The sequence below is a fragment of the Schistocerca piceifrons genome, chromosome 7 (genome assembly GCF_021461385.2).
Source record: "Schistocerca piceifrons isolate TAMUIC-IGC-003096 chromosome 7, iqSchPice1.1, whole genome shotgun sequence".
Lineage (NCBI taxonomy): Eukaryota > Metazoa > Arthropoda > Insecta > Orthoptera > Acrididae > Schistocerca > Schistocerca piceifrons.
In genome coordinates this window covers 341419171-341431951 of record NC_060144.1, presented here as the reverse complement: position 1 = coordinate 341431951, position 12781 = coordinate 341419171, and the positions used below count along the sequence as shown (strand labels likewise).

Genomic DNA, 12781 nt, shown 5'->3' with positions numbered 1-12781 from the left:
TTCTTCAAAAATTGTTCAGTGTGCAAATATTATTTTAACATAGAAAATAATAAAGAACTACCAAATACAGTAAAATAAATGTGCCTCTATAAAACGTTTTTATTTCCATTGTTTGCACTATCTTATCAACTGAAATTTATCTCAGCGATTTAGAGTAAACATTCGAATGTAGAAGTGTCAGCTGATGTTGTGTTTTTTACCGTGCTCTATGCGCCAGACAAATAAATTTCCGGAATAAAATATAAGTAAAGACATCAATGAAAGATTTTAGTATACAACTCCTGCACTGAAATAGCGTTAAATTTCTATGCGTAGTCTCACTGGTACACCCAGAAAATAATCCTCAACACACTTCAGATTAATGTACACGTAAATGTGATGCCTTTGACGATTACAGCATGCAACCAAAACACGTTGTGCCACTAAATATTATTTAAAAATCGCTGAAGCAGTAAAAATTATTTAAAAAATAATAATCACTACTATTTATCACTTTTAATCTAAGAATGGTCTAAAATCGTAATATTGACACTGTCCTTTAACTTCACAAAGTAATTGTTATTGTGCATCTATGCTGATACACCCACAGATATCCGCATCAGCGCAGTCTTATAACCACAATTTCAATATTAGTGCTCATAAGCTCTTCCCAGAGCATCGATTTCCATAGTTACGAACCAGAAAAACACATATCGAAGCCCTGACGTATCATAGTAAGATATTTCTACTGTAATGAAAGAAATTTGTACTATCGTTACTAAAGCATGTGTGTCCTTACTCTAGTAGCTATTTTTCCTTTCCTCAGGATGAGGGAATTCACGAACAACATGGAAGGCAGCCTGTCAGCGCGACACCAGGAGTCCGTGCTCAAGTGGAACGTCCGGGTGCTGACGTCAGGCGGGTTGTGGCCAGCGGGTCCTCCACGGCTGTTCGCAGTATTCACCTCCTTCGTCTTCGTTGTCAAGTGGACGCACGTTCTGATGGCAGTGCGAACACTCTACTTGTCGTGGGGCGACCTCAACGAGATCACGCTGACACTCTTGTCCATGATCACCATGCTGGGCGGTGCTATCAAGATGACCCTCTTCTTGAAGAACAGGAGCGTCTACTACCAGCTGGTGCAGAGACTCGACGACGTGGTCCGTTACCACGAGCAGTACTACGTGGGGAACGAAACGATGATGTCTACTTTTCAGATGGCGAGAAAGAAGGCCTTGCGTCTCACGTTCATAACCCTTGGATACTTGAACGTGCTTGGTCCTCTGTGGTTTGTTATGCCCCTCCTCGAAGACACGTCTGAGAAGCACCTGCCGTTCATACCCATGCACGGACTCAACTTCACCTCGATACCACTGTACGAGCTATCGTACGTGACTCAGTGCACCGCCACCTTCTTCTGGCACCTTGTCAGCGTCGGTCTCGACATGTTCTACGCCAGCCTCATGATACACGTCACAGCCCAGCTCACCATTCTGAACGTGCGCTTCACCAACCTCCATCTGGAAACGGATCACTTAAGCTGCCGATCTAATCTAAGGCCTATTACAGCACCGTTCGACAACAGTGTGCTGACGGAAGCCCACAGTAGAATGTACAGAGAGCTATGCGATCTCGTCAGATCCCACCAAAAAATTATCGAGTGTGTACCGTAGTTCAGACGCGTGATATTTTTGAGAAAAATTTTGCTTTTCTTGTAAAAAAAAATACTGAAATTTTCTTTTTACAGATTCACAACTTACCTTGAGGATGTTATGAATTCGACAGTGCTGGTTCAGTTTCTTTCCAGCGTCCTCGTAGCTTGTGTAACGCTGTTTCAAGCTACTATTGTAAGTTTCGCAATACTAACAAACTACTAATCGTTTCGCTGTTATATATATTTCACGCTTATAGTAAATCACTATTTATATGCATTGTACTGGACTGTCAACTTTGCAGTTAGGCATTCCCATTAACGAATTACTTACACTTGAAAATGGGTGAGAATCTAAATAAAACTGTAAACATTTCTGTCATGCCTCATACATTGTTCATTTTGGGAAAATATTTACGTTTTTGGAGTAATTAATGAAAGTAACGCATAGCATTGTTTTCACAAGAAGAATCATTTTCAGAGGCATCTCTCTCTCTCTCTCTCTCTCTCTCTCTCTCTCTCTGTGTGTGTGTGTGTGTGTGTGTGTGTGTGTGTATGTATGTGTGTGACAGAGAGAAAGAAGACTGGGGGGGGGGGGGGGGAGCGTTTCTGTGTATAAGGTTGTGATGCAGAAGAATCACAGTACTAAGTTGACTTTTAAAATAGGTCTACAAAATATTTTTGTAGGATAAGCGCTGATTGCTATGTGTGGCCATTGTAACAGAGTTTGCAATTATAATGACAGTTTTTTAACAGCAAAAAGCAGAAGAGTAGCAACATGTACTTAGCGTATCGTCTGCTGTACGAATGTCTTCGCTTAGCCTTAACCGTGAGTGTTACGCGTATCAAAAGAAATATTATAAATCAGTAAGCGGTTAACTTATTTATAAGAACTAAAAAAATATTGATGATGTGCAATGGCTTTAATTAATCACTGACCAGATAGAATATCAGAGCATAGAGGAAAAACCAAATTAGTTTCGGCTTCCCCCGTCGAAGGTTCGAGCCCTCCCTCGGGCATGGGTGTGTGTGTTGTCCTTCGGGTAAGTAAGTTTAAGTTAGGTTAAGTAGTGTGTAAAGCATAGGAACCGATGAGCTCAGGAGTTTGGTCAAATAGGAACTTACCACAAATTTCCAAATTAGGTTACACAGTAGAAGGAAATACACATACAGTAAAGGTTTTAATATACGACTACCCATTTTGAAGCCAGTGAGATATTTTTCCCGGTCACTATCAATGGACCACCCTTATAAAGACGATAGTGGCCAATGAATGATCTCTTCAGTGTAGCACCAGACTCGAACTCTTACGAGAATCGGCGAAATGCCTCGAGTAATGAGGAGAATTGGTAAGGAACATTACATTTGTAGTGTCTGGACAAGCTGAGAAATTGGATTCGATGGGAGGCGTGCAAGGGTAGTCCGCGTAGTTGTAATGACCACAGTGTCCGCACGGCACAGTGGTCTGTGCATCTGCCTCATATGCAGGAGACCACGGTTCGAATCCCGTTCCAGCAGAAAATTTTCTCCTTTCCTTATTGATTTAAAGGAATGCCCACTAGCAGCCAACGTTTGTAATTCCTTTCTGTCATAATTCATAGTGGCTGCTGGATCAAAAACATGTACCTTTATCTTTTGTTTCCATTTTAATTAATTGGTTATATGAATTAATATTTTACAGTACCTTACTTAATAGTATCTTACAAAATATACTAACGGAGATGGCCCTGAACACCTTACCTGAATGATAGCAAACTCACACTACTGTACTTCCATGCCTGTGGGATATGTTGACTAAGGCTTCACTCTTATGACAGATTTTCAGTACAGAAAAAGCCATTTCTGCAAATGAAGAAAGATGTCAGTACATCATGGTTATTAGGCATGCTCAACGTTACTGGAAATTTTCAGGTTGTAACTGCTCCTCTTAAGATATATTGGAAGTGTTCGTTGCTGATATTCGCGCTCTGACCAACTAGCTGTAGAATGTAAACATATAATGTCTTATGAGGAACATTACATAAAAAAATATGTCCTGCCGCACTGTATTCACACCGAGTGCTTATTAATGGTACCGACCAGTTCAAATAATTATATGCTCCCCGACGTATACGAGCACAGTTACCGCTATTTGCACACCAATGGCTATCCTTGTACTAATTATCGCTGCAGTCCATGTACGGCAATAGCTTCTCCCCTAAAGTTTTCAGTTTACGTAAGCTTAATAGTTCGAATCGGTACATGTATAACGCGGCAAAGAATATTTATGCATGCTGCGCTCCGTTATTAATCTACGTAGTCGCAAAAATAAATATTTCGTAAACACACAATATTAAATGTCACTCAGGAAATCCACTTTATGCTGGTTTATTCTATACTATTCACGTCCTATCATTGTATTAACGAAGTAACTTTTCCCTAAGCTGTGAGGAATTAATAACGTAAGTTTTCCGTCAGTTTGTAACAAGATCCAGATTTCATTTGCTACTTTAATGAAACTTCAGTACTTGCTCACAATTAAATACCAATGTTCACTTCCTATGTCGGTAAATTGCTGAGAGTCTATTACTCTGGGGTAAAGTCCAATTTTCCCTGTATGATAATCAATTTAAGACAAGTTCGGGTCTTTTCCTCTCTTGACTTTACGTAGTACTCAAGGTTGCTGATGTACCTATTTCAAGTTTAATGATTGCTAGCAGATCGCAAAATTTCCAAAAATGCACAAAAACAATCTCGTCGCGCCCACGTACAAGAGCATACGTTGAGATATGACCTGATCCAGCAAGCGCTAGCAGCACATTAAGAATGTATGACTTTTTTCTTTTGTATTAGGTAGTGTCCTCAGAGAGTACTCACAAAGAGTATTCTTTGAGTTCACTCGTTCTATTCCGTGATCTATAAGTACACTACTTTGCGATCTACTATTATTTTAATTTGAAACTAATGGATTCTATTTCCTTTCTTTTCCTTTTCAAAATATTAAGTCACGTATACTGGATTTCCTTTCTACACACTTGCTACTATTCAAGTGATTCTGTTCAAGTGGAACTTGAAATTCGGATCTTGGGTTTTGGGACTTGTATTGGGTTTTGGGTACATTTTCAATTTTGCGTCCAAAGGAAGCGGCGTTACAAGATGAAAATCGCAACACAGCGTGCCCAAGGGACGCGTTCGTGCAGGTGTCGGGATAATAATATGGAAAGAATAGTTCTGCAAGAGCCCCTACTGTTGTTGGGGTGGCGGAGAGTGGACTGTGGTGGAGCAGGACAGTCAGCGCGCACAGCACTAGTGATACAACACTGGTGGAACAAGAACTTATTACTTTAAAGTTTACAATAGTGTATTCTTCCCTGTGTCGGCTCCAAGGTCAGCGGCAGTGCGCGCACGACCTTGCAACATGCTGACGCTGTCTCAGCGATCTGAGGAGGATGTAGCCCTCCAGCACCCACCTCACGTAAGCTCGGTGTGAAGCAGGCAGCGCGCTTCATTGGCGGCAGGCGTTGCCCATACAACAGGCATTGCTGCCCCAGGACGGATAGAACACAGCGTCTTTGCGAAGTACTCACACAGACATCGAAGGGATGTACTCGGCTACTCTCTCAGCAGCTCTGCACACTGAGGAGATGAACAACACCACAGCCCTTCCACTAAGGAAGGCTGGGGTGTCAATGAGTGCTTACACGTACTATTCAGGGGCAGCAGAAGTTAATGATCCTCCCAAATACTGCGACAAGTGATGTGTCAAACACTATCAATTCGATTAGCAAGCTGGAGGTAGAAGTCTCCAAATCAGTGGTTGTGAGGTCGGCAGCTCACCGTGACCTAATACAGCAGACCAGACAGGTTGCAGTCTCGAAGGCGGAAGTCATCTTGGTGAATGGTAACAGTACATCACAGACTCGACGGCATAGCTAGTGTTCTGTGGCATAACCAGTGACAAGGCTCAGGAGCTTGAGTATACATCACTGCTTGTCTGAGACATTGATGTTATGTCTGGCGAGTGATGCCCGAATGTTGCCTAGTTTTCTGGGCTCATCAGCGGCCTTCACCGCCCTCCCATCTCACAAGAATTGCTTTCAGGGTTTCAGCTTGTTGCTTTTCCACTATGTCAGTAGGCTGATGGGTGTTGTTGTCAAACTTTTTCTCTGTCTTACGAAATCAAGGTGTGCTGCTAAAATTGCATATTATCTTCTTTCCTTTGAGGTCACGTTGTCGAGTTTACAATACTGGACACTAGCTGGCACGAAGTGAGGCAACATCTTCCTGGATGGATCCCTTTTCTTCAATATTGCCTTTCTGCCTATTTTTCGCTTCGATTGTGACATCGGGTGTTGGTCTGATTTGCGTTGGCCTGTTGTTGGCTGGAGAGGACGTTGAAAAAATTTTACATCTGCCCCTAATGCATTTCTGCTGAGTAACAGTTGGGATGGGTGCTTCCAAAAGGACTTCACCAAGAGCAGATTGTAGGACTGTTCAGATTGATCTGACGAAAAGACTACAGGCAGAGATTGCCGCAATTAGTCATGTTAAACCGCTGGGAACACCCGGGAAGCTAGGTTGAGATCTCGAATCACCTTGCATAGCTTACAGCTGACACCATACCACAGCCAACAGAGGCTTACATGAAACCAGAGTCACATGCGACATTCAGTGACATTCCGCGGTACTCACGGATGAGTTTCGCTTCTGTTTGTGACTGCCGGATTGACGATGATGTGTCTGACCTAATGAAATGACACAAGAAGCGATATTTCGAGGCCAGCAGCCGTCCGGCTTGTGGAATCATCGTGTGGAGAGATATTACATATGTCAACGGTCTGAATTTTTCGTTTTTGCTGGAGATTGAAAGTTTGCCAATATGTTGGTGACCAGGGTCCCAAATGACATGTCCGTACAGGATAATGCTAGACCCAACACTGCAGTTCATACCACAAAGGCGCTGAGGAATGTACGGATCCCGCTTATTCCCGTAGAGCACATATGGGATGCCAAGGGATGACCACCCTCCTCCAGAAATAGACATGAATTGATACAGTAAGTTTTTCAGGCCCGGCAGTAAATTTCTCGACATAACATTCGGTATTTTCTTAGGTGACTGTCTGTGGCTGTTAAGTATTTTGAAACAAGCATATTTGTACCATCAGCTGTACAGTTACATGTTTGTTTTCTACTGGTTTCAGCTATAACTACAATCTCCACAGGAAAAAAAACCGTATAAACCACAGGATCAAAAATGTGTCGTACTTGACGAAAAAAAGTTTTTTTCATCCTTTGATGAATACTGTTTTTCTCGTATGAAGATGATAGTTACAACTGAAATCGGTAGAGAACAAACATGTTTTGTACAGCTCATGTCGCAAAGAAGCATTATTCATAACACTCGGGAGGTGTTTGCTGACATGCCACAATGAATAAACGGGAGCATCCTTACTCCTGGCCGTCACACCTGTTACTGATGTTGATGACTGGCATCGTTGTCTAATGGAATAAAAGCTTAATCATTTAATACCCTATGTAATATGGAAGATCTCCACGAAGTTTGGAAAATGTCGGTCTGGTGCTTCATGGCATAATTCTTTCCGTTTCCGTCAACCATGTTTCCAAAATACTATCTCTATCTACACACATCTGTTGTATGTGTTGTTCAGCGAAGCGTCTCGCTTCTGTTTGTGATAGTCGATAGACCATGCATCTCTGTTCAGTAACCCGATGTGTGATGAGAAGTATTCTTGCCCCACCCTACGAAGTACTCGTCATCTGTCCCATTGTTGTGGGTGGGTTGAATGATTATCGGCGACTCAACGTACAGGCCCTACAATATCTGATTTTCTCGATTTTATTATTTCACGAGATGTGTTGGGGAGGAAGAGAGATGCTGCTGTACTTGTTAAAAAATGGTTCAAATCGCTCTGAGCACTATGCGACTTAACTTTTGAGGTCATCAGTCGCCTAGAATTTAGAACTAATTAAACCTAACTAACCTAAGGACATCACACACATCCATGCCCGAGGCAGTTTTCGAACCTGCGACCGTAGCGGTCGCTCGGTTCCAGACTGTAGTGCCTAGAACTGCACGGCCACTCCGGCCGGCTGCTGTACTTGTCTTGGGAATCTTAACAGTAAACATCCCCTAGATGGACAAAGCATCTCTTTTAGCGTCTGCTACTGGAATTTGGTATTCTTCGTACAGCCGTATTCACATGGAACTAGACAGCTAACGTTAACGCGGAGGCGGGGGCGACTTCCCACCTGACGAGAGACGGCAAAGTCGGCACAGGGGACGAGCTGGTTAACGTGATTTGTGCTCTCAGCGCCGTCTAGCGGCGGTCTGCGGCATCTGCTGCGACATCTGTTGCGTAAACCACACGGTTTCTTTACGAAAATGGACGAGCATAAATTATCTGGGTTCATTCTGTTAGCGATTGACTGAGAACCGCGGAGGAAGTCGCGAAGAAGATTCTAGACAAGTAGATGTCTCGAACAGTGATTAATGTTCTACAGCGATCTGACATACATAAAATTAGAAGTTGTTCGTTAACTTAGTAGAATCTTCATCTCATTTTCAGTTTTATGTTGAATATCTACAGTGCCTAACGCTACTTTGCTCCGTGGGGAAAACCTCCCTTATCCTGATGTTCTCCAAACCCAACAAGCCTCCATCTGATGCCTCTCCCTATCGCCCTATATGTCTCACCTCGGTGTTCAGCAAGCTCTTGGCTCCATCCTTACCCAGAGCATCCATCAACACCTCCACCAAAAACACCCCCTCCCCAACAAACAACGTGGCTTTCGACCTTCCTTCTCTGCTGATGACCAACTCCTATGCATCACTCATCTCCTTTCCCTCCAGCTTAACTCCCGTCTCTCCACCCTTTTTTGTCGCCCTCGACCTCGAAAAGGCCTATGTGTCTGGCATCCCGGCCTCCTGTTTAAAATCCAGACCTACGCCCCTCCTGTCAACTACATCCGTCTGACTGCCTCCTTCCTCACCCCCCGCCCCTCCTACGTCACCGTCCATAAAGCTGATTCCCACACCTTCTACCCATCTGCAGGTGTGCTCCAGGGCTCTGTCCTCTCCCCTCTCTTCTACCTCCTGTACACAGCTGATATGCCCTAACCCCCCTCTCCAGTACACCTCCTGCAGTATGCCGATGACACCGCATTCCTTGCCCTCGCTCCTACCCTTCAACGGTCCCAACGCCTTCTCCAGAATCACCTTGACCTTTTTGTCGCATGGTGTAACCAGTGGCTCCTGAAAATCAATCCTTCCAAGACCCAGGCAAACATCATAGGTCATACCACTTGCTCCTTCCAGCTCCTGGATTTCTCCCTTACCATTTGCGCCCGTCCTGTCCGCCTCTCCCCCACCACCACCTACCTTGGCCTCACCATTGACCGCCACCTCACCTGGATCCCTCATCTCCGCACCATCCAATCCGAAGCCCGCAATCTCCTCTGACTCCTCAAACTCCTCTCCGGATGGACATGGGGGTTGCACCCATCTACCATCCTCCACAACTACAAATCCTTAATCCGCCCCATCCTCTGTTATGCCCATCCTGCCTGGATATTCGCGCCCCCCAAACTCTATAAGTCCCTCCAGATCCTCGAGCGCCATGCACTCCGCCTATCCTTCCATATACGCCTCCCGTCCGCCACGCAGATCCTCTATGACTTCATTCCTATCCCCCATCTGCTCCTATTCCTCGAACATATCAGCATACTCTACTCCTCCCGCCTCCTTGAGTCCCCTCACCCACTGGTTGCTCCTCTCAATCCTTGCCCTCTGCACGCCTTCACTGTTGTGTCCCCCCTACCCTCCATCTCTACACCCTTCATCTCCTTTCCCACAGTGGCTTCCATCAGCTTCCCCTCGCAGATGATGCCCTCTCTCCCTCCATTTATCCCTCCCATCAACTCTGATCCTCACCCCCCCCCTCCTTTCCTCCTTTCTTTCCTCGGGCTCCCTCTTCCACCCTTTCATCCTGTTCTCGCCCCCCCCCTTTTGTATGCCCCTCCTCTGCCTTCCCCACTCCCTGTCACGTCTGCCCAGCACCTTCCCCCTCTCATATGGGTCCTCATCCTCCATCGGCTCCTTTCCCCCCTCCCCTCCACTTCGTTTATCCTCTCCTTCCCCCCCCCTTTTATTTCCCATCATCTGTCCATGTTCCCCTCATCTGCCCTTGGCTGTGGTATGCCATATTTGTGCCAATTTTTTAGTGTAGTGTTCAAGTGAATGTTCAGTGTTCAGCGTTGTTCGTCTTTCCAAAGTTCTGCGAACAGAAATCATGTTGTCGCTGGGTGTGAATTTTATATCTCTTGCAAACAGAAACCAGATTGTCGCCGTATTTTTTCAATTGCCTGTCTAATATTTTACCTGTCTGCTTCATATGTATTTTATTAGCATCATCAACCCTTTGTTTTATGTTTTAAGTTCCACGATTTTCCGCCATTTTACGATTTAAGTCACCGATTTTATCACCTGCTTTTATTATTTATTATCTTCATCTTCTTAAAACAAATTCTGTAGGCTGAGGAGCGGCGTACTAAGCTGCTGTCAGCTCGCTCCCTTCGGGGGAATCAAAACCCAATAAAGAAAAAAAATTACTTTGCGCCTACATAATATCTATATCTTCGATGTTGCATTAACTACCATCACTCTGAAGTAACGTACTTCATTACGTAGATTACAAGATCGAGAGTAGTTTCCAACTTTCATCGGAATGGAAGAGCAGATTTTTTTCGAAGCTGCTCACCACCAATGGAAAAGATGTTTACCGACAAGATTCAAATATGAGGCAGAACATAGAATCATAACTTACACAAAGCTTCATAAGAGCAAAAACTTCCAGCCTGGAACTTGTGTTTACATTCTGAAATAAATTGGCAGTTTCAGATTTCTGGCTCCTGGCGGAACAATCCAATCTTTGGTCTGTGCAATAAGAATTGCCACAAATACAATATTTATAATAAATAAATGCTATTCAGTCTATACATTGAATAAGTAGTAAAAGGAACCAAAGAAAACGTTGGAGTAGGATTTAAAATTCAGGGAGAAGAAATATAAACGTTGACGTTTGCCGATGACATTGTAATTCTGTCAGAAGCAGGAAAGGGCTTGGAAGAGCAGATGAACGAAATGGACAGTGTTTTGAACAGAGGACAGAAGATGAACGTAAAGTAAAGCAAAACAAGGATACTGGAATAAATACTAATTAAGTCAGGTGATGCTAAGAGAATCAGATTAGGAAAAGAGACACTTAAAACAGTAAATGAGGTTTGCTATTTGTGCAGCAAAATAACTGATGATGACCGAAAGCGAGAGGATATAACATGTAGACTGGCAATGTCAAGAAAAGCGTTTTTGAAGAAGTGAAATTTGTTAACATCGAATACAGATTTAAGTGTCAGGAAGTCATTTCTGAAGGTATTTGTCTGGAGTGTAACCATGTACGGATGTGAAACATGGACGATAACTAGTTTGGACAAGAAGAGAATAGAAGCTTTTGAAATATGTCGCTACAGAAGAATGCTGAAGATTAGATGGATCGATCAAGTAACTAATGAGAATTGGGGAAACAAGAGACTTGTAGCACAACTTGACCAAAAGAAGGGTCAGTTGGTAGGACACATTCTGAGATGCCAAGGGATCACCACATCAGTTTATAATTTGAGGAAAGTGTGTGTTTGTGTTGGGAGTGGGGGGGGGGGGGGGTTAAACCGTAGAGGGAGACCAAGAGATGAATACACTAAGCAGATTCAGAAAGATATAAGTTGCAGTAGTTATTCGGAGATGAAGAGCACCAGGATAGATTAGCATGCAGCTACATCAAACCAGTCTTCGGACCGAAGACTACAACAATAAATAACACAGACTATTGCAGGTAATATTTTTATTAAATTGATAAGAAAGGTCCAAATACTTTAGAAAACAAAACGAAAAAAATTTTTTAGGGAAGGGAGACACGAATCTCTTATATTTTGCTTCGCAGTCCACGACGCTGTCACGTTTTTTCTGTAAATCTTCCAGCTACGACTTTAACATGATATATAAGGTATGCTTTAGATAAAAACTGTATCTACATATGTCGTTATTTCATATTTAACTATGATGTCTGCTACCGGTAGCTGAATGATCAGCGATACGGATTGTCAATCCTCTGGGCCCAGTTTCGATTCCCGGCTGGGTCGGGGAATTTTCTTCGCCCAGGGACTGGGAGTTGTGCTGCCCTCATTATCATTCTATCATCCTCATCGACTGCAGGTCGCCGAAGTGGTGTAAAATTGAAAGACCGGCACCCGGCGAACGGTCTGCCCGACGGAGGGCCCTAGCCATACGATTAAATAATTAAATTTAAATATGACAAGTTGTATCAAAGTGACGCCCTTTTGATAGATTGTCATTGTGCCGTGGCACTGAAATGGCGTTCTTTCATAGCACATAAGTTACAACAGTAGAAATATTAAATACGGGGAGCCTTTACCTCCAGATATATAGTTTCCCGTAATTTTATTATAATAAATAGTAGCTCCTCCCCAAGAACCATGGACCTTGCCGTTGGTGGGGAGATTTGCGTGCCTCAGCGATGCAGATAGCCGTACCGTAGGTGCAACCACAACGGAGGGGTATCTGTTGAGAGGCCAGACAAACGTGTGGTTCCTGAAGAGGGGCAGCAGCCTTTTCAGTAGTTGCAGGGGCAACAGTTTGGATGATTGACTGATCTGGCCTTGTAACAATAACCAAAACGGCATTGCTGTGCTGGTACTGCGAACGGCTGAAAGCAAGGGGAAACTACGGCCGTAATTTTTCCAGAGGGCATGCAGCTTTACTGTATGGTTAAATGATGATGGCGTCCTCTTGGGTAAAATATTTCGGAGGTAAAATAGTCCCCCATTCGGATCTCCGGGTGGGGACTACTCAAGAGAACGCCGTTATCAGAAGAAAGAAAACAGGCGTTCAACGGATCGGAGCGTGGAATGTCAGATCCCTTAATCGTTCAGGTAGGTTAGAAAATTTAAAAAGGGAAATGGATACGTTAAAGTTAGATATAGTAGGAATTAGTGAAGTTCCGTGGCAGGAGGAACAAGAATTTTGGTCAGGCGAATACAAGGTTATAAATACAAAATCAAATAGGGGTAATGCAGAAGTCG

The 12781-nt window shown here is 43.6% G+C and overlaps 1 protein-coding gene across 1 annotated transcript; it reads left to right on the top strand.

Moving 5' to 3' along the window:
• Nucleotides 1–806: 806 nt before the first annotated feature.
• On the top strand, nucleotides 807–1652 carry LOC124805692. Its single transcript, XM_047266262.1, has one exon. It carries the CDS (start codon nucleotides 807–809, stop codon nucleotides 1650–1652), a length of 846 nt encoding a protein of 281 aa, XP_047122218.1.
• The last annotated feature ends 11129 nt before the right edge of the window (nucleotides 1653–12781 follow it).

Bases quoted from the DNA above. Each gene is read 5' to 3' on its own strand.
- LOC124805692 (XM_047266262.1), top strand. From the start codon at position 807: ATGAGGGAATTCACGAACAACATGGAAGGCAGCCTGTCAGCGCGACAC.